Source organism: Primulina tabacum, chromosome 1, assembly GCF_025594145.1.
Source record: "Primulina tabacum isolate GXHZ01 chromosome 1, ASM2559414v2, whole genome shotgun sequence".
NCBI classification, from domain to species: domain Eukaryota; kingdom Viridiplantae; phylum Streptophyta; class Magnoliopsida; order Lamiales; family Gesneriaceae; genus Primulina; species Primulina tabacum.
This window is the reverse complement of record NC_134550.1, coordinates 8,287,780-8,312,788: the sequence shown is the minus strand read 5'-3', so window position 1 is coordinate 8,312,788 and position 25,009 is coordinate 8,287,780. Positions and strand designations below refer to the sequence as shown.

General features: G+C 36.3%; 3 protein-coding genes across 8 annotated transcripts; 1 reads left to right on the top strand and 2 right to left on the bottom strand.

Annotated features, from left to right (window-relative positions):
* LOC142517651 (NADPH-dependent aldo-keto reductase, chloroplastic-like) lies at positions 1-2,476 on the top strand. The gene is made up of 5 exons (XM_075620012.1): positions 1-191; positions 569-744; positions 901-1,144; positions 1,432-1,611; positions 2,125-2,476. The coding sequence occupies exons 1-5, from the start codon at positions 72-74 to the stop codon at positions 2,350-2,352; spliced, it is 948 nt and encodes a 315-aa protein (XP_075476127.1). The 5' UTR covers positions 1-71; the 3' UTR covers positions 2,353-2,476.
* Positions 2,477-2,830: 354 nt separating this feature from the next.
* On the bottom strand, positions 2,831-10,175 carry LOC142539416 (uncharacterized). Of its 6 annotated transcripts, none has more exons than XM_075644879.1 (16): positions 9,919-10,175; positions 9,757-9,840; positions 9,563-9,636; positions 9,437-9,470; positions 8,970-9,028; positions 8,692-8,806; positions 8,538-8,575; positions 7,226-7,323; positions 7,093-7,148; positions 6,019-6,286; positions 5,767-5,882; positions 5,274-5,327; positions 4,653-4,718; positions 4,063-4,137; positions 3,819-3,896; positions 2,831-3,252 (listed from the first exon to the last, which is right to left on the bottom strand). In XM_075644879.1, the coding sequence occupies exons 1-15, from the start codon at positions 10,072-10,074 to the stop codon at positions 3,834-3,836; spliced, it is 1,356 nt and encodes a 451-aa protein (XP_075500994.1). In that variant the 5' UTR covers positions 10,075-10,175; the 3' UTR covers positions 2,831-3,252; positions 3,819-3,833. The 6 variants fall into 6 exon arrangements, with proteins under 6 accessions (XP_075500994.1, XP_075501003.1, XP_075500986.1 ...); XM_075644888.1 differs by having other exon boundaries at positions 2,831-3,212; XM_075644871.1 differs by having other exon boundaries at positions 3,834-3,896.
* A 1,369-nt stretch (positions 10,176-11,544) lies between these two features.
* LOC142539409 (uncharacterized) lies at positions 11,545-15,903 on the bottom strand. Its single transcript, XM_075644849.1, has 2 exons — positions 12,962-15,903; positions 11,545-12,136 (listed from the first exon to the last, which is right to left on the bottom strand). Exons 1-2 carry the CDS (start codon positions 15,630-15,632, stop codon positions 11,724-11,726), a joined length of 3,084 nt encoding a protein of 1,027 aa, XP_075500964.1. The 5' UTR covers positions 15,633-15,903; the 3' UTR covers positions 11,545-11,723.
* Positions 15,904-25,009: the final 9,106 nt, after the last annotated feature.

Here is a 25,009-nt window from a genome sequence, read left to right as displayed (position 1 = left end):
TCCACATATGGAGTTTTCCATGCAAATCGTGAATACAAATTGAGAGAGAATATATTTGAGGATTTCAAAGAATGAGAGACAATTATCAGGTATTGAATAATGGAATGGCCATACCAACAATTGGAATGGGGACTTACTCCCCCGAAAATGATAGAAGAACCACTGAAAATGCTGTCAAAATGGCCATCAAGGTATGCAAATTTTGAAACATTTTCGATAAAATCTTATTTAACCAATGTGCTTCTTTAGTAGATATTTGCTCAAATTTTTGTCTTTGAATTTAGCTTTCATAATGTGTTTTCTTCAAGGTTTGCAAGAATATGTATTGATTTCACCTTCGCTTTGTGTGATAAAGGTTTTCAAGAAAAAAATAACATGCATATATAAGAATTTACTTCTGGTGTGATGGTGAGCAGGAACAATCGCCTCGCCTCCGCCCTCGAAATCCGTCGAACCGCCCTTTATGATGGAAAAGAATACATTGCGAATACAGTCATGTTTCTGTTATATATCTCTAAATGTTAGTGGCATGTTGAACATGAACTCAACCAAGATTTAACTCTTACAGATGGGATACTGCCATTTTGACACTGCTCAAATTTACGGCTCGGAACCGGCCTTGGGAAATGCCTTGAACAAAGCAATCTCCAATAGTCTTGTTGAAAGAGAGGAACTTTTTGTCACATCTAAACTGTGGGGAAGTAATCACCACGACCCTGTTTCAGCCCTTGAACAAACTTTAAAGTAAGTACTAATTACAAAATCTTCAAAGTACACTTTAGTGAGGCCTAATCCAGAAAATCCTGGCGAAAATCGCGAATCAGTACATTTTGAAATAAAATTTACATTTCTAGAAAGTTTACAAGGTCTTGGTTTTGAAAGTATCCATGTCCTCTGCAGCAATCTTGGGATGGAATATGTAGATATGTTCTTGGTGCATTGGCCTGTGAGATTGAAGCCATGGGTTCTCAACCCTTTGCCAAATGAAGAAGATTTTGATCAACTAGACCTTGAGACAACTTGGGAAGGAATGGAAAGATGTCTGGAATTGGGTTTGTGTAGAGGAATTGGTGTGAGCAATTTCTCTTGCACAAAGATAGAGAGGCTCTTGGATTATGCATCAGTCATTCCTGCTGTCAATCAGGTATATTTTGTGTCAATCTCAAAGGGCTATATTGTATGGAGTCACCATTATTACGTTTTTAAAAAACAATTTTATCATATAAAAAATCAAATGCTAGCACGTAAATTATATTTTCCATTGAATCACAAGAGAGACAATGATGTACAAACAGTACTTTTAAAAAGGAATGATTGAACATGGATAGTGTAATCAACTTTTTCTACGAGTGATCAACTAGGAAAAGATTCAAAAGATGATTAGAGGAGAAATTAATGGTGAGGAAATCTGATAAAGTTGATTTGATACAGGTGGAAATGCATCCTATGTGGAGGCAAAGTAAACTGAGGGAATTTTGCAAGGATTACAATATCCATGTAAGTGCATATTCAGCCCTTGGTGGACCAGGCAATTATTGGGGTTCAACAGCAGTGGTTCAAAATCCCATTATTCAATCCATTGCAAATAAACACAATGCGACCCCAGCTCAGGTAAGCCATGAAAGTCTTAGTCCTCGAATTGGTAAAGTGCTTGCTATACGTTCACTCCATGTTGCATTGGCATATACGAAAATGATTCATATCTCCCTTGTGTGTCTTTTGCGATTTTCTCAAGCATCCATTTATGTTAAATAACTGAACAAATACAATTTAACTAACCTAGAAAAATCCCTAGTGTTCTTGTAGAGACCTAAAGTACCATGCAAAACTAGTACAGGCATATGAGAGATATTATATACGTCGAGTGCAACAGTTTTTGTGTTTGAGTTAACAGTAAAAAAAACGTATGAGAAATTTCATATACGTCGAGTGCAACAGTTTTTGTGTTTGAGTTAACAGTTAAAAAGTGAATTTGTGTAAATGTAAAATACACAAAATGGTATCCAACTTAGAAACATCCCCGGTTAACAATGCATAGACACGTGCCTTCATGAAAAATCTAGATGAAGTTGGACCAAGTACATCACTTCAGCCAAAAGTAACATGTTTTTATGTTTCTTGAAGGTTGCTCTGAGATGGGGATTGTCTAAGGGGGTAAGCGTAATCGCAAAGAGTTTCAGCAAAGAAAGGTTGAAGGAGAATATAGGAGCCCTTGATCTCGAACTTGAAGACGATGATTTACTTGAAATTGAACAGATGGAGCAATGGAAAATAATGAGGGGGGAGTATTATGTCAATCAGACAACAAGCCCGTACAGGACCATACAAGATTTATGGGATGGTGAGATTTGATCATCGCACCAAAATGTTTGTTGTAATCCCATTCCCGCTACAAATAAACGACTGCCCCCTCACAATCTGAAAAAGCTCTCATGCAAATCTTGTCTTTCATTTTCTTTTAGATCTTGTGGTTGCATTAAGCCACGTCACCCTTTTTCATACTATCTTGTTCAATTGTCGAATTTGATCAAAGTTAATACGTAAAGTTTGAGTTATAAAATGCCAAAGCAAGCACAAAAACTAACTCGTATAATTCCTCTTACCTAGTTACCTTAATGCACTGGAGACACAGAGATTATGGAGTGGCTCGAGACCAACAGTCGTAATCTTTTTATTGCTAGATCATGCATTATTCACCTTCTACAAATTTCAACGGGATAGCCATCGGACCTAGACTCTTATCTAACTATTATAATTTTCTGAAATGGTGAAAAACAACTGCCGTAGAGCCATACTGAAATAGTCAGACCATTTAAAGACAAGGTAATAATTAAGAAACAATGTACAAACAACACATTTAAAACATTCATGACATCAAGAACTTCGAATTTTTACAACTCCATGTATATAATTTAAAATTACATAAATCGAACACGACAGTAACAAAGCTGTCAACGGCAAGATCCTTGAACAAAACAAAGTGTACCCGAGGTTTATGCAATTAACGGACAGCTTTAGAAGCCTGACAGTACACAAGTAATACATCGTTGTTCGTAGCAGGCTGTGGTGGTGGTGAACTGAGAGAATGAAATCGTCCATCGTTCGGTACTTCAATTCAATCAGCCATCAACATTAAAACCCAGACCTCAATCCTCGACCTAAACTTAATCAAGTTACAGCCGGCTTGTAGCAGAACCACCATTTCTCTTTTGCTGAACCATTTGCAGTATTACAATGCTGACAATTGTTATGCTGATATACAGAAGTTATCACATAAAGATACGATATCAAGCATTAATTTGTATTCCTGTCACTTGGATCAAGTCAAAGCAGAAGGAAGAATCCCTATTTCATCTATGAGTTTTGTCCCTAAATAAAATGGAATGAAAATTCTTGGCAGCAGATCTTATCTATCACTTTAGGTAAATGAAATTGGCAGATACGATAACGGATGAAAGAGGCTTTTGAAACTCTCATAAGAGGAGCATTTTTAAAATTAAGCAACCAATAATTTTTACTAACAGGAGACATGACTCCCCATTTGGTTGGGGGGGTGGGGGGGGGGGGTGTTTAATTTTTTACGCCTAATTTGTCACTCAACGGAGCAGTACAAATTTAAATGTTTTCCCCATAAAAATGTCTCGTAAAATTCAATGTATAAAATATTTACATTGATGTTTGTCCCCAAAACCATTCACGCCACTGACCTGGGTTACATGTTATAAAGCTATATATTTTGTAACAGACATTAACAGGACAAATCCACAGGAGGAAACAAAAATCGTTGCATATAATAAAAAGATGGCTAGAAAAAATACGTGGAATCGACTGACCTAATTTTCCACTGTCTGACCACCACTCCCACTGGAAGTAGATGGTATACCTTGCTCGATACACTGATGTAAAAAAGGAAACATATTGATCAGAATGATATGATTGTTATTTTGTTGAAAACATAATGGTTTCCTATACAAGAGTCCTCTGCTCAATTTTCATTAATCTAAGTACAATATGATAGCAAAATACTATAACAAAGACAATGTTAGAGAGATTTTCAATAACCTGAAGAAGATGATTATGTAGCCAATCCAATGTTTGAGGGAAGGTTGTCGCTGATATGTTAACAACTGTTAAGCCCTGCTCAAATTAAAACACCGTCACCATAAGTTAAAATACATGTTGCAAGATAAAATAGTAAGATATAACCCCACAATGCGGTTTGTCTAACAAAATAACTTGCTCAATTGTGACCATATTCTGGAATTCCATATTACTTTTGCAAATGTGCTTATGCTGTCGATAGGAGTTGCAGTTGTACCATATCGTGGAATTTCAACTTTGCTTTGGCAAAATCTGTTTGTTCTCTCTGGCTGAGATAGCAGTTGCTTTCCGATTAATATAGTTACCAGGATTAATGTGGGAGAACAGAATAACTTGCACATTTTCAATCTATTATGTCTTGAAACTAAGGGATATTTATTTGACTAGCAATTATTTGGCAAATTTCTTTCACAACTTTCGAAAAGTACCATAAAGGAAGGAGTATCCTGGATATCTTTACAGCCGGATAGACCCTGAATACCTTCAAAAACTTAACCTTGTATTGCATTCTCGATAAGATGAATATTTTTGTAGAATACAAACATACATACCTGTGACCTAAATGAACAGAGATAATCCTGGAGTGTTTTTAAGTTGCTAACTAGTGTACTCTTGTCCTGGAAAAGATTGGAGAAGGTTTATGTGTCAAAGATTTATTTGTTATTTCAAACCAATATAGATGGCAAGAGCAGGAGTCTAATCAAACACTGTCATGCAGAGTATACAAATTAACAAAATAAAACAAATACAAACCTACAAGACTCATGAACCTGCAAGTGCTTACTACACTACTGATAGATACAACCAGCAAACAATGTTTTATCACACGGATAAACGTACGGTAGGAAAAGGTAAAATTATGCCTGTCCCTGTAACTCCGAAGATTTATTTTCATCAATACTATGTAGTATCATAATGTTTCTCAAAATTTCTCTATACATTGAACAATATTACAGAACTTAATATCAGGAGAGAATCGGCATCAACAAGGGGATATGATTCATGACCATCACCACCAAAAAATATGGTTCAGGTGAAACAAGATAATTTCACTTATTTTTCTACAAAGATAATCAGCAACTTAATCTACAAGAAGAACAGTTATTTATCTTCATAAAGTCTGCGAACGGAACCAAACTCTATGACAGAAATTTTTAAGATTTTAGTAAAACCTGAATAGGATATTTTTCAATGCTCCGAGTAGATATCCACTCCTCTAGCAATGCCTGAGAGGAATCAAGAAAAGTATGATGCTGATAAGACAGAATAATTGGGGCAATAGTAACGAAGACAGAATCCCCAAATCCATAACCTCGAGCTGATTAGTTGAACAGGGTGGTATACCTCAATATCAAAAGTTTCCCATCTCAAAAAAAATGTCACTTTAATCTTCCAATAATCGACACAAAATTCTTGTTTCATATCAACTTTACCTTCAATGATTATTTTTATTTCTAAATTCACAAGATCTCCAACAAAAGTCTGTCAATTTTTACACTTGTATATAGGCCTACACATGTAGCACATCTTAACTAGTCAAGGGTTTATGATCCTGAGCTTGTCGAGCAAGCGGAGATTCAGGTAACCTTTTGAGTTTAAAAGGACTTCGGCTTTTCACTTTGCTCATAATGACAACACTTAAAGAAGAAGCTGTTTTCCACAGACCTTGTGATCAAATTCAGCCATCTTTAGAATTATGGGGATAATTATGGGTTCGGCGCCAGCCTTGTCCTTTTTGTTAGGAAGAGCCTCAATTGCATCAGATTCTTTAACAGTTCCACCTGAAAGAAATAGGTAAAATTTATACGCAAAATTCTAATCTGGTAAAGATAATACTTAAAAGAAGAAAAGTAAAATTCAAGATAGTCTAATTCAGTAATATTATACAGCAGCGCAGGAAATAATGAGAGTTTTCACCTCCATCATTGGGAGCGTTACCACTTATATCCATAGATTTTAGAGCACCTGAAATCATATCCATGGCAAATTCTGTTTCCGCTGAACTACCAACCTGGGCACAGGAATTTTTTTCAGGTTGATTACCAAATGGATCGCTATGATTATTCTGAGCTGGCATTCCATTTTTACTTTTTTCTGAACCCTTCTCTTTGTCTATTGCTGGAGACTTTGTTGGTAATTTATTTTCATCATCCATTAAGTATATGCTAGGATCCAAATGTATTCCCTGCCGTTGTCAGAAATAACAAAATATCAGCATGAGTGCAGAAATTATATGTGTCCCATTCCACTGCATATACATCCATGCCATTCGTTACCACCACCTTTATTTCTTCTTCACCTAGTGATCAACACATCATGGCTGAACAACTCCTCACTATCATGACGTTGAGAATGGAATTAAAACTTTCAACTATGAGCATATTCAAATATTCTTCTTTCTCGTAATTACTCTTTGTTTTTCGCACTCTACGTTGATTTCTATTAACACGATAACATTGATTCTACTGTCACACTTATGATGGTTATGACAGTTTCTTTTTCCCTAAGCAAAATCTTTCTCGAGTAATTTTCCCATTTCTTTCAGATATATGCTATTTTTCTTAACAAGTAATGAACAAACTTAAAGATCGAAGTAGAAATGTGCCAAGACAATCGAAATTTTTCCCACCCAAAATTGCAGTTATTAACACTGCTGTTTGCTTAAGGTTCTCTTTTCTTCTTCACTGTCTTTACTTGAGCCACTCAACCAAGTTTCTCTGTGTTCGACTCTGTAGAGTGGGTTGTTGGCCTGTTCACCCTCAGTTCTAAATTTGTCAAAATTCTTCCACCCCATTGAGTGCCTCTCTTTTGTTTGGGAAGCGTCATTGGACCATATAGCATGCGTATTACTTGTACTCTACCCCCATTTATTTTCACAGGTATGGTAATTGACCTTGCTGCTTACTTTACAATGGAGTTCAACTAACACTCACCATGAGCATAATGACCATATTTTAAGCCAGCACAGTAGTATATTGTCAAAAATCATACCTCGATTATGATTGGTTTTCCATCCTTCATTGCTTTCTTCAAATCACCAGCCAAACCTACAAGCAATACCAATAATATACCTGTCATAATCCCTGTAATTCTTGAGAGTAACATAAGTAAAGCTATGCAGTACCTTTACGAACAATCCGGCATTCTCTACAGAATTCAGTTATTAATTCCTCAGATGAGCCGAAGTCTCGTGCCCATACAGGGGAAGACATTAATGGTGCACTGAGATAAACATATAGATGAATCAGTAATTAATATTACGCAAGATTGCACAACATCTCTCAACAATAATAGGTTGTAATATCATGAATAGAGAGATTTATAATGACAATAGATTTAAAGGGATAGAGGAAGGAAGCAACCAATAACTCTTTGATGGGATCTGACAAATAAACCTTCAAACAAGGTTCCGTCGCACATAAAACAAAGACATATATGAACTCACTCATCAAGGCTAAGAATTATCATCATTTAATGGATATTTGATGAATATGTATGTCATAAAATAGAGCATTGTAAATATAATCTCACAGTTTCAAATTGAAATAACTTAGCCGCTTAAGTTTTAAAAGCTCTTGTTAGATTTAGTATCTTGATAGAGAGCACATATTAGGTTATAAAAGAAAGTTATCATCCCAAAAAACTTGATTATTGGGTGGTATATCCTCATTAGTTTATAAGCTACTTTTATTGGTTTTAATATTTCAATGTGGGACATCTGTAACATTGCCGACCCCTTGAGAAGCCGACATCCCCGTCGACTCGCTCTACACGGCTTTCATTCACCTTTCCCTATTCAATGCATGCATCATGTACCATAATTCAGCCTATAATTTTATTATCAGCACTGATCCGATACTAGTCCTTTTCTAGGTCGTCTCTTCCGCTACGCCGACATTCAACGAGAGCACCAATGTTGGGTTATAAACCCAAGAGGGGTATCATCTCAAAAGACTTGATGTTAGGTTATAAACCAAAGAAGAATACCATCCCAAAAGACTTGCTTATTGAATTGTATATCCTCATGGACTTATAAGCTACTCTTATTAGTTTTAATATTTCAATGTGGGACATTTGTAACATTGCCGACCTCTTAAGAAGCTGACGTCCACAACGGCCCACACTAGACGACTTTCACTCATCTCTCAATAATCAGTGGATACATCATGCACTTTAATCCAGCCTACAATTTTTATTATCGACAATGATCCGATGATAGCCTTTTTCTAGTCGCTTCTTCCGCTACGCCGACTCTCGACGAGAGCACCAATGTTAGGTTATAAACCTAATAGGGGTATCTTCCCAAAAGACAAGTCAACATTTATCCATGGAAGAACAAGTCAAAACATTATTCATGAAATCATTTAGGTGCGGATTTGAATATAAATTGTCACAGTGAAAAAAAGATAAATCAGTGCGTTAAAACAGACACCTACTCTGTTGCTGTCCGTAGTAACTCATACACCATGTCTGTCTGTGCCATTAAGAAAATATACTAAAATCAGTACGAGAATGGAAAAGTTAAAAACAATGAAGTGCTGGAATCACTCTTCAAGAAAGATGCAAGCAATTATACAGAAGAGAAATCACCTGCAAAACATTTGGCAGGTTCAGTCTTTGGGCAAGTTGAGTAGCAATGGTAGACTTTCCAACACATGCGGTACCACATACAAGAATAACCAGTGGCACTCTTTGATGGTGAAATCTAAAGATAAAGAAAATGAAGAGGAGAAGGAAAAAGAAGTTTCAGAAGTTTATCTTTTTCTAATTGATTTAGAAGAATGTAACCAAAAGATTTTGGACCTTTCAAAAATAGAATTAGAAGAGTTTCATATCACTATATCGATAACAATCAGAACTAGACTTGCCTTGTCATCATTTTATATCTGTTTATGTACTCTTGCCCAAAACCTCGACGCTCCATAAGCTGCAGGTCCCAAAGAAAGTAGGAAAATTTCTTCATCAAACAGAAACAGATGATGAAAAATGGAAAAAAAAAAGACTAGGAAAAAAGTGAAACCGGCTTGCAGTGAAGCTATATAATTCCTAAGTGTACCACAGGCTATATATTTATATGCCTGAAGAGTATACTTTTTCAATTATTCATCATACAGAAGGTGGAAGAATTACCAAAAAGGGACCTTTTTGCTCATATTATCTGCCAAAATAAAATATGACCACCACATTTAAAAGCCTGATGTAAGTAAATAATGCACATCTTAAAGGAGAAAATACTCCAGCAACGTCCAGGAAATGGTAGTTTGTCCTAATATAAAGGTCTTTAATGCATTTAATAAATTTTCGTTAACAAAAGGAAAAGGAAAAAACAGAGTACCTTAAATAAATTAGCTTCCAGGTCCGACTGTGAGCTGCAAAATCAATGAAACAACAGTAACCAGCAAACGTTCCTCACAAACTGTACGCAAGAAGATCGAACAAAATGACAGCAGCACGCACATACACGTCAAGAAGGCTGTTGTCTATAAGAAGCTTTTTCAGTTCGAGAGCAATTTTAATAGCCACATGATTTGGAATCTGTAATCAGGACGAAAAAACAGTGTCAGCGAAACAAAACGTAGAAACACCAAAACAAAACAATAGCAAAACCCAGAAACGAAACGCATAAAAGATGGAATCTTGACGACGATACCATACCTTAGTCACAGTCAACATTCTGCTAAGCAAAAATCGAGAGAGCACGTAATAGTGATCGGCATTATCACCCAGCCACACTTTAACCTAAAAAATCATCGATAAATAAATCCAACTAAAAAAACACAAATTCAGGAAATACACATGCCAATCAGAAACTCAAACCTTAACAAAATCGTATTTGGAAGACGCGTTGCGAGTGGAGAATGGAAGAACTTCAGACGGTTCAATTTCTTTCCGCTGCTCCGAATCTTCTCCATCCTCTCGCCGATGATTCTCCCAGCTAGGGTTTGCAATTACCACTCCTTTGTCTTTCTTCATTTCAATGTCAATTATCTGCAATCGGGTTGCATGAAGACTGAGATACAGAAGGAATTGGGAGACGCGAATAAAGAATTGTCGTAAATATTAAATAAATTTCGAATAATACTCTTCAAAAAATGAAATTCCTATATTATCTCAAAAAAAATTACATTATTAAAATTATTAACCAAATAATAAAAATAAGGAAAACAAAACGAGAGTGGACAAAAAATCTCATTTCACAATGGATTTAGACATGTTAAAGCAGGCTAGCAAGAAATTTTTATATTTATTTAAGAAGAATAACTATGTACTATCATTTTATATTGAAAATAAATTAAAATTTGAGAAAAAAGAATTAATTCAGATATTCTTTATTCATCTTGATTTGTACACCACCTATATTTTTATAAGAGTAAAAATTCGTTTGAGACGGTCTTACGGGTCATATTTTGTAAGACGGATCTTTTATTTTGGTCATCCATGAAAAATTATTACTTTTTATGCTAAGAGTACTACTTTTTATTGTGAATATCGGTAGGTTTGACACGTCTAACAGATAAAGATTCGTGAGACCGTGAAAGGAGAAATTTGTAAAATAACTGTGTCAACTATTTATTCAAAAAATGACATCATCCACTGTTTGATAATTAAATAGTTGACAAAAGTTTTTTTGACAAAAAACCCTACAAGTAAGCATTTGGTCCTGAACCATCTAAACATAATTGACAAAATCAAATTAATTGATTTTTTTTATAAACCGTTTGAACAGAAATTTTTTTTTTATCAAAACCAAATAAAATGAAGCGAAGAGTTGACCTAAATTTTACACCCAAAAAATAAAAAATAAGGTTATGATTATATTCCATATAGGATATTATTTATTAAAAAACAAACTATTTTTACTTCAATTTCTATGACTTAATAAAATTTTATTATAATTTTGTGATATTTCAACTATATAGCCCAATTTCCAATTGCATGTCGTAATAAAAAATTTTAGAAAAAATTTAATTATATTATTTTTTATTTAAAAAATCAGGTTATTAGGTTTAACCAAAGATTTTCATTTTACCAAAATAAAACAAAATTTCCAAATTAAAATAAATCGATTGTATTTTCTTAACCCTCTGCTTATACAAATCGATTGTATTTTTCTATATTTTCTTGATCCATATTGTGTTTCCATCCAGTTACCATATAGGCTCTCAAGTGGCCCATATTAGCTGTTCGACGATTTTACGAATCAATTTTGTTATAAATATCTTATATTTGAGTCAATTATGAAAAATATTATTTTTTATACTAAAAATATTACTTATTATTATAGATACATGCATGGTTGACTCATCTCTCGGATAAATATTCGTAAGTCCATCTTACAAGAGACATACTAAACATAAAAAGGCACAGTAGTTTTGCTAATTCATTTGAATTTTTAATAATCTGTGTTGAATTCTTAATCAAACTTAATTGTTTCAAATGATAAATCTTGATAGTTTTTTTACAAGTACAGGTTACTATTAGTACAATATACAAAAAGAAAGAGACTCCAGCAAAAATCAGACAAGAAAATCACTTCTTCTATACCAATCCCCACAATCTCCAAGTAACGTAATAAAATAAAATTCAAAAAAAAAGTTTAAAAGCCCCAAACTAAAATATATTTAACATTCCACAACTGCTGGTTTCTGCGGCTCGGGAAAATCCAACACCACGTCACCACTCACACAGTCCCCGCTCCGGGGCAATTTCCGGTTAGGCTTGGCTTCATGCAACATAGATATGACATCCCTCATGGAGGGCCGGTCAGCTGGATTCCGGCTCGTGCATAGTAATGCGACCCTAAGGACTAACATCATTTCTTCCCTCACAGAACTGCAGGATGCGCCTGCGTTCTTATCTAACATATCGATCATACTATCTTTCATCTTGATCTTGTACCTCACCCAGTCCACTATACTATTTCCCTCTCCGAACTGTGCGTCGACTGATTTTTTCCCGGTCAAGATTTCCATTAGTACCACCCCGTAACTGTAGATATCACTCTTCTCGTCGACTTGTAAAGTGTAAGCATATTCTGCCAAAAAATAAAAGCACAAAATTTTAAAAAATTATGGCATAATAATTGATAAAATAGAACAAAAATTGTATCTTTGTTTTGAGAACAAGTTGAGAAATTCATCGTAGGTCCTCAGTAATCGAATAAAAGTTAAAACTAAAGGGAAAAGAAGAGTTCACGCCTAATAGTGGACGAAGCACTAAACAGTAGGAAATCACGGCGACAAAGAGGAAAAGAGAATGAAAAGCATAATAAATTTATATTACAAATCCATATGAAATCAAGAAATTGATTTGTGCCTATTTTGAGATGAGAATTTTAAAAACCATGAATAAATTTTTTTTTTTAACTTTTCGAGGAGTGGATCAATGACGGAAGATTCAAATACGATTTTCTTTAAAGAAAATTAGCGAAATTAAAATTGATATTATAGTCGGAAGAGATTTTCTTGGCGCCTAAAAATTTATATTTTAATTTGAAAAGGGTGGATTTTGTATGACTAATAAATTTGAAAGACATGTTCAAAAAAAAAATAAAATAAAATTGAAAGACAGATTAAAGCAACGCCCCATTATCCTTATCAACCGAAAGGAACCCCGAATGCATCACATGAGACGTGACACCACATTTTGCACGCAAGGAGGACACATATATCGTCACCCTACACAACGAACTAAAAATCAATGTGACCAAAGAAAAAGGCATGCATGACATCCTTCTCTTATTCCAAGTTCCTAGCCCGCCAAAAAGAAAAACAAATAAATAAATAATGTAAACATGTATGATTGAAACAAAATTAAGATATAAAATGATTGAAATTAGATGGAGATTCTTGATCCTAACCTGGTGCAATGTAACCATATGATCCAGCAATGACCGACATCGATTCGTCGTTTTGGATCAATTTGGCCACTCCGAAGTCGGCCACCCTAGCCTCCATCTCGACATCCAGAAGTATGTTACTTGGCTTCAAGTCACGATGAACGATCACCGGATCGCAGTCGTGATGAAGATAACATATCCCTTGTGCAACTCCTAAAGCAATGTTATACCTTGTGACCCAATCCGCCACGAAATTGTCACACTTATCCTTCCCATGTAACAAGTCGTCTAGGCTCCCGTTAGGCATGTACTCGTACAACAACATGGTAGATTGATTGTTAGTGCAACAACCCAATAGCCTTACGATATTGCGATGTCTTACATTGCCTAAGACATCGACCTCTGCTAACACCCCTCTTCTCCTCCTGATGGTATCCTTGTGCTTCCCCCATAGCTTCTTGACGGCTATGATCTCGCCACCTGGCATGTCGGCCTTGTAGACGGTACCTGTGGACCCCATCCCGATTATCTTATCTGTCATGTTTATGCACTCAAGCACTTCATCGGCCGTGTAATTCAGCCGTTGGAAAGCGGTCAGCTTCCACGGCCCGACTTCCCGACCATCTGAGAATTTCCGGCCGTATTTGGCCTGGAAACACCTACTTCCGGCGATAAGTATGAACAAGCCAACACCAAATGCGGTGGCAATAATCCATACAATGGCGCCGGCGGTCCTCTTTGGCTCGCGGTGGATTTCCACCGCTCCGGCTTCGAGCCCATCTTCCCGGCAAGGTTTCTTGAGAATTTCACCGCAGAGCCCTTCATTTCCTGCGAATGATGATGGGTGAAGGGATGAAAATAGTAATCCTGATGACGGAACAGAGCCTGTGAGCTGATTGTATGATACATTGAAATTCTCCAATGTGCTGCAGTTGTTGAAATTAGAGGGAATCGTCCCTGTAAGAAAATTATGGGACAAATCGACGGCTGTTATGGACGGGAGTGCGGAAATCTCCCATGGAATAATTCCTGTCAGGGAATTTTGGCGTAAATTTAGGGTAACTAGCTTCTCACAATGGCCAATATCCCATGGAATGCTGCCACTGAAATTATTTCCATCAAGCTCGATCCTGTAAAATCTCAAACACCCGATAAAATCAGGGATTTTCCCATTGAGATTAGCAGAGCTTGCCAAGAAAATCTGTAAACTCGGTGCTTTCCATATGTTATCAGGCAGCTCGGAATTGAAACAATTATCTGATATGTTCAAGGACTCCATTCTTGCAGCATTGCCAAAATCTTTTGGGATTGGACCAGATAGGTCGTTATCGCTTAAATCCAAGTAAGTGAGGTTTGGCAGGGAGCCAAATCCAATTGGGATCGACCCGTTGAGCCTGTTGTTTTGAATCCTCACTCTGGTTAAAGCCGTGCAATTTGCTAAAGATGGAGGGATTTCACCAATAAACTGGTTGGCAAACAGAATGAGCTTTATCAGCATGTTGCCGAGGCAAAGTTTTGGTGGGATAGGACCGGACAGTGAATTCGAGGAGACATCGAGTTGCTGCAACTTCCCATTCGAGCCGAGTGTTTGAGGTAACATCCCTGAAAAAGAATTGTTCCAGATATACAAAATTTCCAAATTGGGAAGCTCACCAATCCCTCCTGGAATTTCACCTGTCAGCTTGTTGTCCATCAACGACAGCCTGTTTAGCTCTTTCAAATCTGAAAATCCTCTAGGTATTTCGCCTGTGAGGTTGTTATCTGATAAATCAAGAACCTTTAAAGATACTAATCCGGCCCAGCTCGCCGGAATCGACCCTGATAGATGATTCTTGAAAAGCAATATATTTTCAAGATTTGTCAAGCTGCCTAATTCAGCTGGAACATTGCCTGATAAATTGGTTGATGAGATATCAAGATAGACTAAATTTGACAGGTTTGAAAACTGTGCCGGTATCCCTCCAGTGTACGCATTGTATCCCAATTCTATATGTTCAAGTCGATTCAAGAAACTCAACTCAGCCGGAATTGAACCGGTAAGTGAATTTCCATGCAAGTACAGAGACTTCAGATTCAAGAATCTGCCATAGGCCGTCGGAATTTCACCTTCAAAGTAGCTTCCGCCGAGGTTCAGGTACTCGAGATTCTCGAGGTAAGTAATTTCCTCCGGCAAAGTGCCAGAGAAATTATTGCTATAAGCATTGAAAAATGTGAGAGACTTGAGTTTCGAAATCCCAGGAGGGAAACTCGAATTAAAGTAATTGTGATTGATATCCAGAGTCCTGAGATTCGGCAGTTCAAAAATGGAATCTTCGAAGGGTCCATCAAGAGAATTCCTACTCAAATTTAAATGATGCAAATGGGACAAATATCTGATTTCCGAAGGAATTATGCCAGAGAGATTACGCCCCGACAGGTTCAAGGTTGTTACCTGGCCTGTCTTATGGTCACATTTGATCCCGGACCAGGAGCACCAAACGGGCAGTGAACCAGGCCTGGAAAACGCCGTTTCCGAATCCCAACCACGGAATGTGCTTGAAGGGTCTTTAAGGGACGATTTTATCGCAATAAGAGAGAGGAGCTGAGGCGGCGCCGCTGCGGCAACGGCGGCGGAGGAGGAGAACACTGATGCTGTAACAAGAATCAAGAAAATGGAGAAATTGAAACTAAGGAATAGTGGGGAGAGGCTCATTTTTTGGAGGATTTTGCAATGGTGGAAATTGGTGAGAAAGGAATTGTGTGGAGTGAAGTAAATTTAAGGTGGGGAAGAATTTGATGGTCGAATTTGCTTTTTTGGAGTGCAAGATGGAGAGGATTTTTCATGATGATTAGTTTCACTCAATGGGGTGTGTGAGTGTGTGTTCTTTGGCATGAAGGGAGAGAAATAGGAAAAAGAGAAAGGGAATGGAAAAACACAGAACTATTGCTTCTTCTTCTATATTTCCCATTTGTTGTATTTATTTTACAATTCCCAGGCTAAATTACTTTCCACAAGTAGTATGGACCATTATATGTGAATAAAAGTTGAGCTTATTCTATGTTTGATAACATCATCGTTATCCTACATTAGACTCTCATTATCAGAGGAAAAAATAATCTCGCGATAAAAAAAATTCAATCTTAGATTATAATAAAATGTTTATCTCATGGCAAGTGTTTCCTTTTTCTATGTATGTATTCTACCTTTGTCTCCTCTCCAACAATGCTTTTGGTTATCTTGGATTGCATTCCACTTTTTCTATTGTTTATTTTTTTTTTCTTGCTCCTTGCCTACTTTTCATCATTCCTTGTTTGCTTTATTATGTTTGGGCCAGCCAGCACTCAGCAGCAATTCGATATATATGGGCACAATAAGGGCAATCCTTGTTGGAGGATCCAAGAAACTATTTAAAAATATACTATTTCCCAACCTTCGTTCTCTTATTCTCGAAAGAATATTCATATAAAAATATTCATTTTCTAATACCCTTTTTTCTTTGCTTTTCCTAGAAAAATAAGAACTACTGCTCCAGGTGCGCTATTAATGAAAACGATAAAAAATCATAGTATGTGTTGGGTGTAATAATTGTTTTTACTTCGTAGAGCGATCGAACCGTGATGCTTGAGCTGTTGTGCATTTTAAAAGATTTGAGTTACACCATTACCACCAGCTATAACTTTTGGTAAAGCGGTAAACACTCGGTCCTACAATTGATATCAGAGCCAAGGTCACGGGTTCGATTCTCATTGATTGCAAGGAGTACGATTATTGGGAGGGAGATTGTTGGGTGCAATAATTGTCCTTGCTTGGTAGAGCGATCGAACCGTGGTGCTTGAGCTGTTTAAAAGATTTGAGTTGCACCATTACCACCAGCTATAGCTTTTGGTAAAGCGGTAAGCACTCGGTCCTACAGTATGAGAAACATGAAACAAAGTACAACAATCTCGAATAAATTACAAGAGTTAACGAAAATTATAGGACTTAATCATCTTCTTTCTCTGCTTGACTTCTTGTGATTCTTTGATTATTTCAAGAATGTCCACTTTTACCTTAACATGGTCGTCCCAGAGATAATTCTATCAGAAAATACAAAATTCCTAAACCTTATATAAATCTATGTAGAGAATTCAATCTAATGATTTGATCAAACACTTGTTTCAGAATTAATAACTTCTTTGGTGAATTAACAAACACTCCGGAAGCTAAATTTGCGATCACACAATCAAAAATGAATTTGGATCACCGAGAACACACCAAGAACTAATAGAGAGCGTCAAAAGATAAACAAAAACAAGAAACAAAGAAATCAACACCGGAATTTCACATGGTTCATCTATAAAATTAGCCTACATCCACGGAACTGATACTCATATCAAGTGGTATCATTTTACGAATCATGCCAGAAAATCAAAACTATATACAAAGGATTCACTCTTGATCTTTTATTTCACTCCCTCAAGAAAAATCACTCTTGAACTCTTATGTGGATCGATGGCTTTCCTTGGTATTTTCTGTTGTGGAATGAATGTTTGATGGTGATCGTTCTGCACAACTTAACTGTCCATATATATATATAGACACACACACACACACGAAACCATCCTCCAAGATAGAATTCTTCCAATGGCTCTTTTTGACAGTACTTGAGGTGCTAGGCTTTTTCCCATTTGCTACGACCAACCGCTAACTCCAAGTTATTTGTCCAGATTAAGTAAACTTCATCACTGACTTTGCCTTGGATTGGTGACACTTAAATCACAAATATTCACCTTGACATCAATCCAACTTCCTTTAATAGTAGCATCTCCATTTGCCCCTCTCCTAGGGCTGGTCATCACAAGTTACTTGTACAATTTCCAAGCACTTGTTGAATTTTATGCTTGGAATGACTTTAGTACACATGTCTGCCGGATTATCCTTTGGGTCAATTTTTTCAACTATCACAACTCTAGATTTTATCACTTCTCGAACAAAATGAAGTCTTAAATCAATGTGTTTTGATCTCTCGTAAAAAACTTAATGCTTTGATAGGTGTACGACTCTTTGGCTATCACAGAATACTATCACTATTTTTTGAGCAAATCTGAGCTCTTCCATGAAGCCTTTCATCCATTTGGCTTCCTTGAATGCTTATGATATCGCTACATACTTCGCCTCTGTAGTGGATAAGTAGGGACGGCAATGGTACGGGGCGGGGGCGGGTTTGCCATCCCCATCCCCGTCCCCGAATTCCATCCCATCCCTCATACCCGCCCCGATCCCCGCTTTTTCGAGTTCGGGGAATCCCCTAACCCGAAACTTCGGGGATCAACTTCCCATCCCCGCCCCCATCCCCGTTTCAAAAATATTAATATGGCAAGAGGATGACGTAATCAAAAATTTTCTCAAACCAAAACTTATTATTATCTATTATTATTAGTAATAATATTAATATCAATATTAATAATAATAATGTTATTAATATTTTAAAGAATATTGTTATTATTATATTATTAATACTAATAATACTATTATTTTATTATTGATATTATTTTCCGGCCGGATTCGGGAATGGGGATAGTAATCTCATACCCGCCCCAAACTACATCGTAGATTTAAAAAAATCCCCGAACCCAAACCCGAAAAAATTGGGGATCTCCATCCCCGTTTCGGGTTTTCCCTGCAGGGCTCCAAACCCGTGGAGAAAGTTGTCATCCATAATCCAGTCAGTGATTTTCTTGCATTAATGCTCCTTACATAGTCAGAATCCACATAACCCTTCACTGTTTCATGTGTTTCAGATGTATTTTTGAACCTTAATCCAACATCCATTGTTCCTATAAAGTACCTTAAGATCCACTTTATAATTAAACAGTGATCATTGCCTAGATTAGACATGAACCGAATTACCAGACTTACTCCATAGGCTAAATCAACCTTTGTACATACCATGAGATACATCGAGCTCCCAACTACACTTGCATAAAAGACTTTACTCATGTGCAATCTTTCTTGATCTGTTTTGGGGGACCATGAAATTGATATCTTGAAATGTTGTGCAATTTTATAAGTTATTGGTTTAGAATTTATCATTTCAAATCTTTCTAGAACCTTCAACAAGTATCCTTTATGTGTGAGGAACAACAATTTATTCTTCCTGTCTCGGTTTATTTCCATTCTTAATATTCTCTTAGCAGCCCATAGGTCCTTCATCTCAAACTCTTCATTCAACTGAGCCACGAGTCTATGAATTTTTTCCTGTTGGATAATTTGATGCTTAATGAATGAAAATTAAACAAGTTAATCAATGTCTCGAAACAAGTTCATCGAATGTTGAAAGAACTTCAAACAAGTAGTCGGAACATGTAAGGGACGAAAACCGAAATAAAAAAAATCGATGAACAGTAGCAGGCGCGCGGGTCTGTGCGCAGGTGCGCGCACCTGCCGAGAGCGCTTGGCAGCGCGTGGGCGTGGGCGCCTGCACGCACCCTTTCGGGTTTTTTCGTGTCCCTTCGGATTTTTCTGGTATTTTTTCATTTTCTTGACATTGTTTGATGATTGTGGTCAGTTACAATAGCCAAGGGACACCACTATGAATGAAAGATCATGTCTTTTCACATAAAAAACATTAAATGATTAATTTATTGAAAATCAAAAACACATATACATTATATCATTTTACATATTGTTCTTCTTCCTTCTTCAACAAGAGAGAGTTCCATTCATTTCTTTGTTATAGAACTTGGATATTTGAGTGCTCATTATCCAAGAGTTGTAGTTTTATCTTGGGAGAAGATTGTCACAAATTTTTAGCACATTGTGAGGGCAAATTCTTCTTAAGGAGAAAGTGTTCAACACTTGCATCTACAAACCATTTTCATTGTTTTCTTCTTGTTTTTCCTATCAAATTTGAATAACACACACAACACCTCCATATCAGAGTATGCAATGAGGATATCATCTGCATAGAACAGTAAATACATGATTTCCCCTTAAGATAGATGTTTATAGTACACACACCAATCAAAGTTGTTTATGCTGAACTTGTGGCTCGTCATAAAGTTATCAAACCTTTAATAACATTCCTTTTGTGCTTGTTTAAGGTCATACAAGGATTTCTTTAAGAGACACACCAGTGGTATCTTGGAACTAACTTCAAACATTGGTGGTTGTTGCATATAAATCACCTCGTCAAGATCTCCAAGCAAAAATGCAGTTTTAACATGTTGGAATTTATGAGTCTCGGAGTTTGACAAACAAATTTGCAAGAGAACTGAAAAACCAAACTGATCGAATGTAACTAAGAGATCTTAACTGAAAGAAGACTTATCGGACTTAAATGTATTAAGAACTAGAGTTCTTATAAGTATAAATAAGTCTTAAAACCAATGACTCGAAGCTTAGAAAACAAATTGGAAATCAGAATTGTAGACTTCGCAAAACTGAACTTAAAAGGCCTATATCAACTGAAGTGTTCAAAATTGAAAAGACATCAATAAAAACTGATATTGTCCAGCTGAAGTGATCTGTGGACCAGTTTGACTCCTAAAAGTTAGTTACGTCATCAGTTGTATCAGCCGATAAACTAACATTCCGTACCAAAGTAGAATAGATGAAACAGAACAGTCTGATACTTCGTACAACTGTAAGATAAAATCATCTACATGGACTAAACGACAATTCAACGGATATTAGTCATTAAATGCATTCCAGGTGACTTTTGGAATCGAAGACTATACATAGCTGATCGATTCAGTTGAAGAAAGTTGGTGAAAAAATACTGAACGAACTATCTACGATCATCAATCAATTGCGATACTCTCTCAATCATTCTTCATATTATTAATCGCACACTTCAGCTCTCATTCCATTGTATTTATTCGTAGCATTCAGGCTACTTTTTAGAGCTATTCGGTTATCTACTGTAAAGTGTTGAAAAACTAAGAGTTTCAGCTTGGCAGTGTATAACACTGAAGTGGATTATCACCATCAGTTGTAATGCATCAAAGTCTTTTAGTGAAAAACATATCATTGAGATAAAAAAAAGGGTGACATATGAGCATTTGAAGTCTCTGAACATCCATAAAAACTTATTGCTCTATTTTATTGTTTATTCAATTTAGCAGCACCTCAGCCTAAGTATTCAATCTATATTTCAGTCTAATTCTGCACTATTATTAGTTGACTAATTTACATTGACAAACAAGATTTAAAGATCAGTTCAATCAAAGAACTGATTCATAGTCAAAAGATCTAAAAAGCCAGAATATTTATTCAATCTCCTTTCTATACACTCCAACTGCATTAACCGATCATAAAAAATGGTATCAGAGCGGTTAATCTTGTTTTGAATACTCTTATTTGCTCAAATTGATGACCATATCTTCATTCAAAAAAATCCCCATGTTCTCCAGAGAGAAGTTTGACGGTTGGAAAGTCAGAATGGAGGCTCATTTAGTTGCTCAGGATGATGAGATGTGGTACGTCATAAGCGACGGACCCATGAAGTTCATGAAAGCAAACACAGTTGTTGCTCTTAATGACGGAGCACCACATCGTATAGAAAAGCCACGCGATAAATGAACCTCAGAAGATAAAAAGAAGGCAAACTTGGAGAGTGTTGCCAAAGACATTTTGTACAAGACCCTGGATAAAAACATATTCAACAAAATTGTAATGCCCGAGAATTTTATGATTGTAATCTGAAATGAATTGTTGATAATTGATATGATTATAGACAGAACGGATCGGACCGGAAAAGCCGGAAAGAAGATTGAAAATAGATGCGAGGAATGAGCCCTCGCGCATATGCGCGACCCAGCCGGGTGCATATGCGCGAGGTAGGAAGAGAACCTTGCGCATATGCGCGACCAGGACCCGCGCATATGCGCGAGTATGGCAGAGAACCTCGCGCATATGCGCCAAAAGGGGGTGCGCATATGCGCGAGCTGAGGATTTCAGAATATGCCGAGAAAGTGCCTCGCGCATATGCGCCGAAGGAGGTCGCGCATATGCGCGAGACGTGTTGCACCAAGATGAAGCCATTTGGTCCTTAACATGCATAGTATATATATGTATCAAGCCTTGATTACCCTCAAACGGAAGAAAGAATCGAGAAAGGTTCAGAGAAATTGCCAGAAATCCTTACGCCTTTTATTTTAGGAATTTGAAGTTTGTGCAAGATCCGCTCATCAGAATTTCAATCCGACTTCAGTACTGTGTTCCTATCGACAAAGACTTCAACTGGACGTAAGTTTTACTACGTTTTGTTATGATTTGAAAATATGATATTGAAGGAATCAGATATGATTCATATATGGTGTTCTTGCGATATTAGACATCGTATAATCGAAATCGGATTAACGAACAGATACCGTATGAAATTGTTATGATTTTCAGAATGAAATTCATTGAGATTTGATATCAGATTTGTATTATTATCGATTATGAGTTATGAGAATTGATATCTGTTGATTTGTATTGCTGGGTATATTGAGATTGTGCAGTTATACCGTTAAAACAGAATTAGATTGAATTCTAATTATATCCAGTATTGATTTGAGTGGTATATTGATATTGTATTCCTCGATATTGTCATTTCCAGATTGAGTAATTGACATATTCGAATTCAAGACTTCGACAGAACCAGAAACCGACAAAAGAAAGGTATAAATCAATGTTGAACCGGGATGATACGACTCGAGTTTGATTTGACTCGAGTTTCCCAAAAACCACATATTGTACTTTATTGCATTGATATTTGCAATTCATGAGATTGATATGCTTAGTCTATTGATTTATAGCAAAGCATGTGTCGAGTCATGGGCGTATGTGCCTATTCATTGGCGGAGGTGCCAAGTCTTTAGCGGATGTGCCAAGACACTGGATGCTGGTTTATATCGATGTTTGCTTAGGAGCGGATCAGCTTCTATCGCTGAGATTCGGTATATTGTGCCAATGTCCAGGAATCGGGATCCCTAGATTAGAGATGAGTCGAGTCTGAGATGACGAGTCCAGAGTTTATTTACAGCTTTATATCGATTCATGTCTTTCAGATTTTGATACATGTTATTGATATTTGTTTCATGCTTTTATAACTGTTTATATGATTGCATGTACACATTGTTTATACTGGGATGTATTTCTCGCCGGAGTTATCCGGCTGTTGTTGTGTTTGTATGTGTGCATGACAACATATGGGACATGATCAAGGTCACGAAGAGTATGAGAGATTCAAGATTAGCGTGGAGATCCGGACTTAGAGTAGATGAGTTTTCAGTACTTGATGTAGTGACTGAACATTAGTTTGAAATAAATGTACTTTGTACAGGACTTGTACTTTACTGTTGAGATGTATATTAGACTGACTTCATTATGTTCCGCACTTATGTATTTTTAAAAAAAAATTAGACCCAGATTAATTAAATGATCTTAATGATGATTAAGAAGACGAATTAGGTTCGGGTCCCCACAAAAATAAACATGTGTAAATCACCAAAGAAATTTGCGAGAAGTTGATTCAGTTGTGTGAAGAAAATAAGGATATTAAGGAAAACAAACTTTCAGTTGCTGTTTAGAAGTTCGATAATATTAATATGAAAGCTGTAGAATCAGTGAATGAATTCAATGAAAGAGTAAACTGCATCGTAAACGAACTAAATGCACTATGAAGGGTGCACTCAAACAAAGAGATTGCCTTAAAAATGATGTATGATATTCCCAAAGAATGAGATGTCAAAATTATGGCCATAAGAGAATCAAAAGACTTGAACAAGGTGGAGCTACATGATTTATTTGCATATTTAAAAGCCTATGAATTCGTGATGTAAATCAGAGAAGGAGAGCCAATAACTCCATCAGTTACAACTGCTCTAACTGTGCTGGAGCTGGAACCAACAGTTTCAGTTGAGAAGTCAGCTGAACAACTGAGCAATGACGCAATGTCATTATTTATACAGAAATGCGGGAAATTCATGAGAAAGAATCAATGCTTCTTCAAAAAAAATATCACAGAAATGAATTAACGGAAGAACCAAATGTGTGCTTTAACTATGGAAAGACTGATCACTTCATTGTTGATTGTCCAAAACCGAAAAATGCCAGCAAGAGATCAGTTGAAAAAGGTAAGTTTTTCCGGGAGGAGTTTCTTTTCACCACTTAGTGCCTTGGATACTTTATTTCGCACCAATACCGCATACATCCACCTTCGTCAAGTCCCATTTTCCATTGAAACGATCTACTTCAATTTTCCATGTCATTTCTTCAATTTTAACCAGCGTGGGAACCTGGCTCTAATGTCCATTGTAAAGAATTCAATCTAATGATTTGATCGAACACTTGTTTCATAATTAATAACTTCTTTGACGCATTAACAAACACTCGGAAGGGACTTTCTAAGTTTGTGAACACATTGTGTGAGATGAATTTGGATCACCAAGAACACACCAAGAACTAAGAGGGAACACCAAAATAAAATAAAAAAACAAGAAACAAATAATTCACCACCAAAATTTTACGTGGTTCGACTAAAAAGTTAGCCGTATCAAGTGATATCAGTTTACAAATCATACAACAAAATCAAAGGTATTTACAAGAATTCTCTCTTGATTTTTTCTTTTATTTTCTCAAGAAAATTCACTCTTGAACTCTTACGTGGATCAATGGCTTTCTTAGTGTTCTTTTTTTTCTTTTTCTTTTTTTGGGTGCTACTAACTCCAATTTATTTGTCCAGATTAAGTAAACTTCATCTAATTGAATTTGCCTTGGATTGGTGACACTTAAATCACAATTTCCTTAAATAAAACTGTCTTAATTGTTGGAATGATGGTAGGATACAACTACGCAAAATTGGTTTAGGACCACAACCTTCTTAATTAGGGAAAATGTACAAAACCCTTTCATAAAAGGGATTAATTAGAGGGATAATGATATTTATCAGAATTATGAGTGTTATGATTATCATTACTAAAGAGCTATGATTTTTCCATATGATGACAAACATGTAATCTCTGTAATCAATAAAAAGATATTGGCAAAAATTATAATAATACCATTTTGAAAAAAGAAATCTTTTGTCTTGATTTTGACATCATAACAATTACTACAAAGGG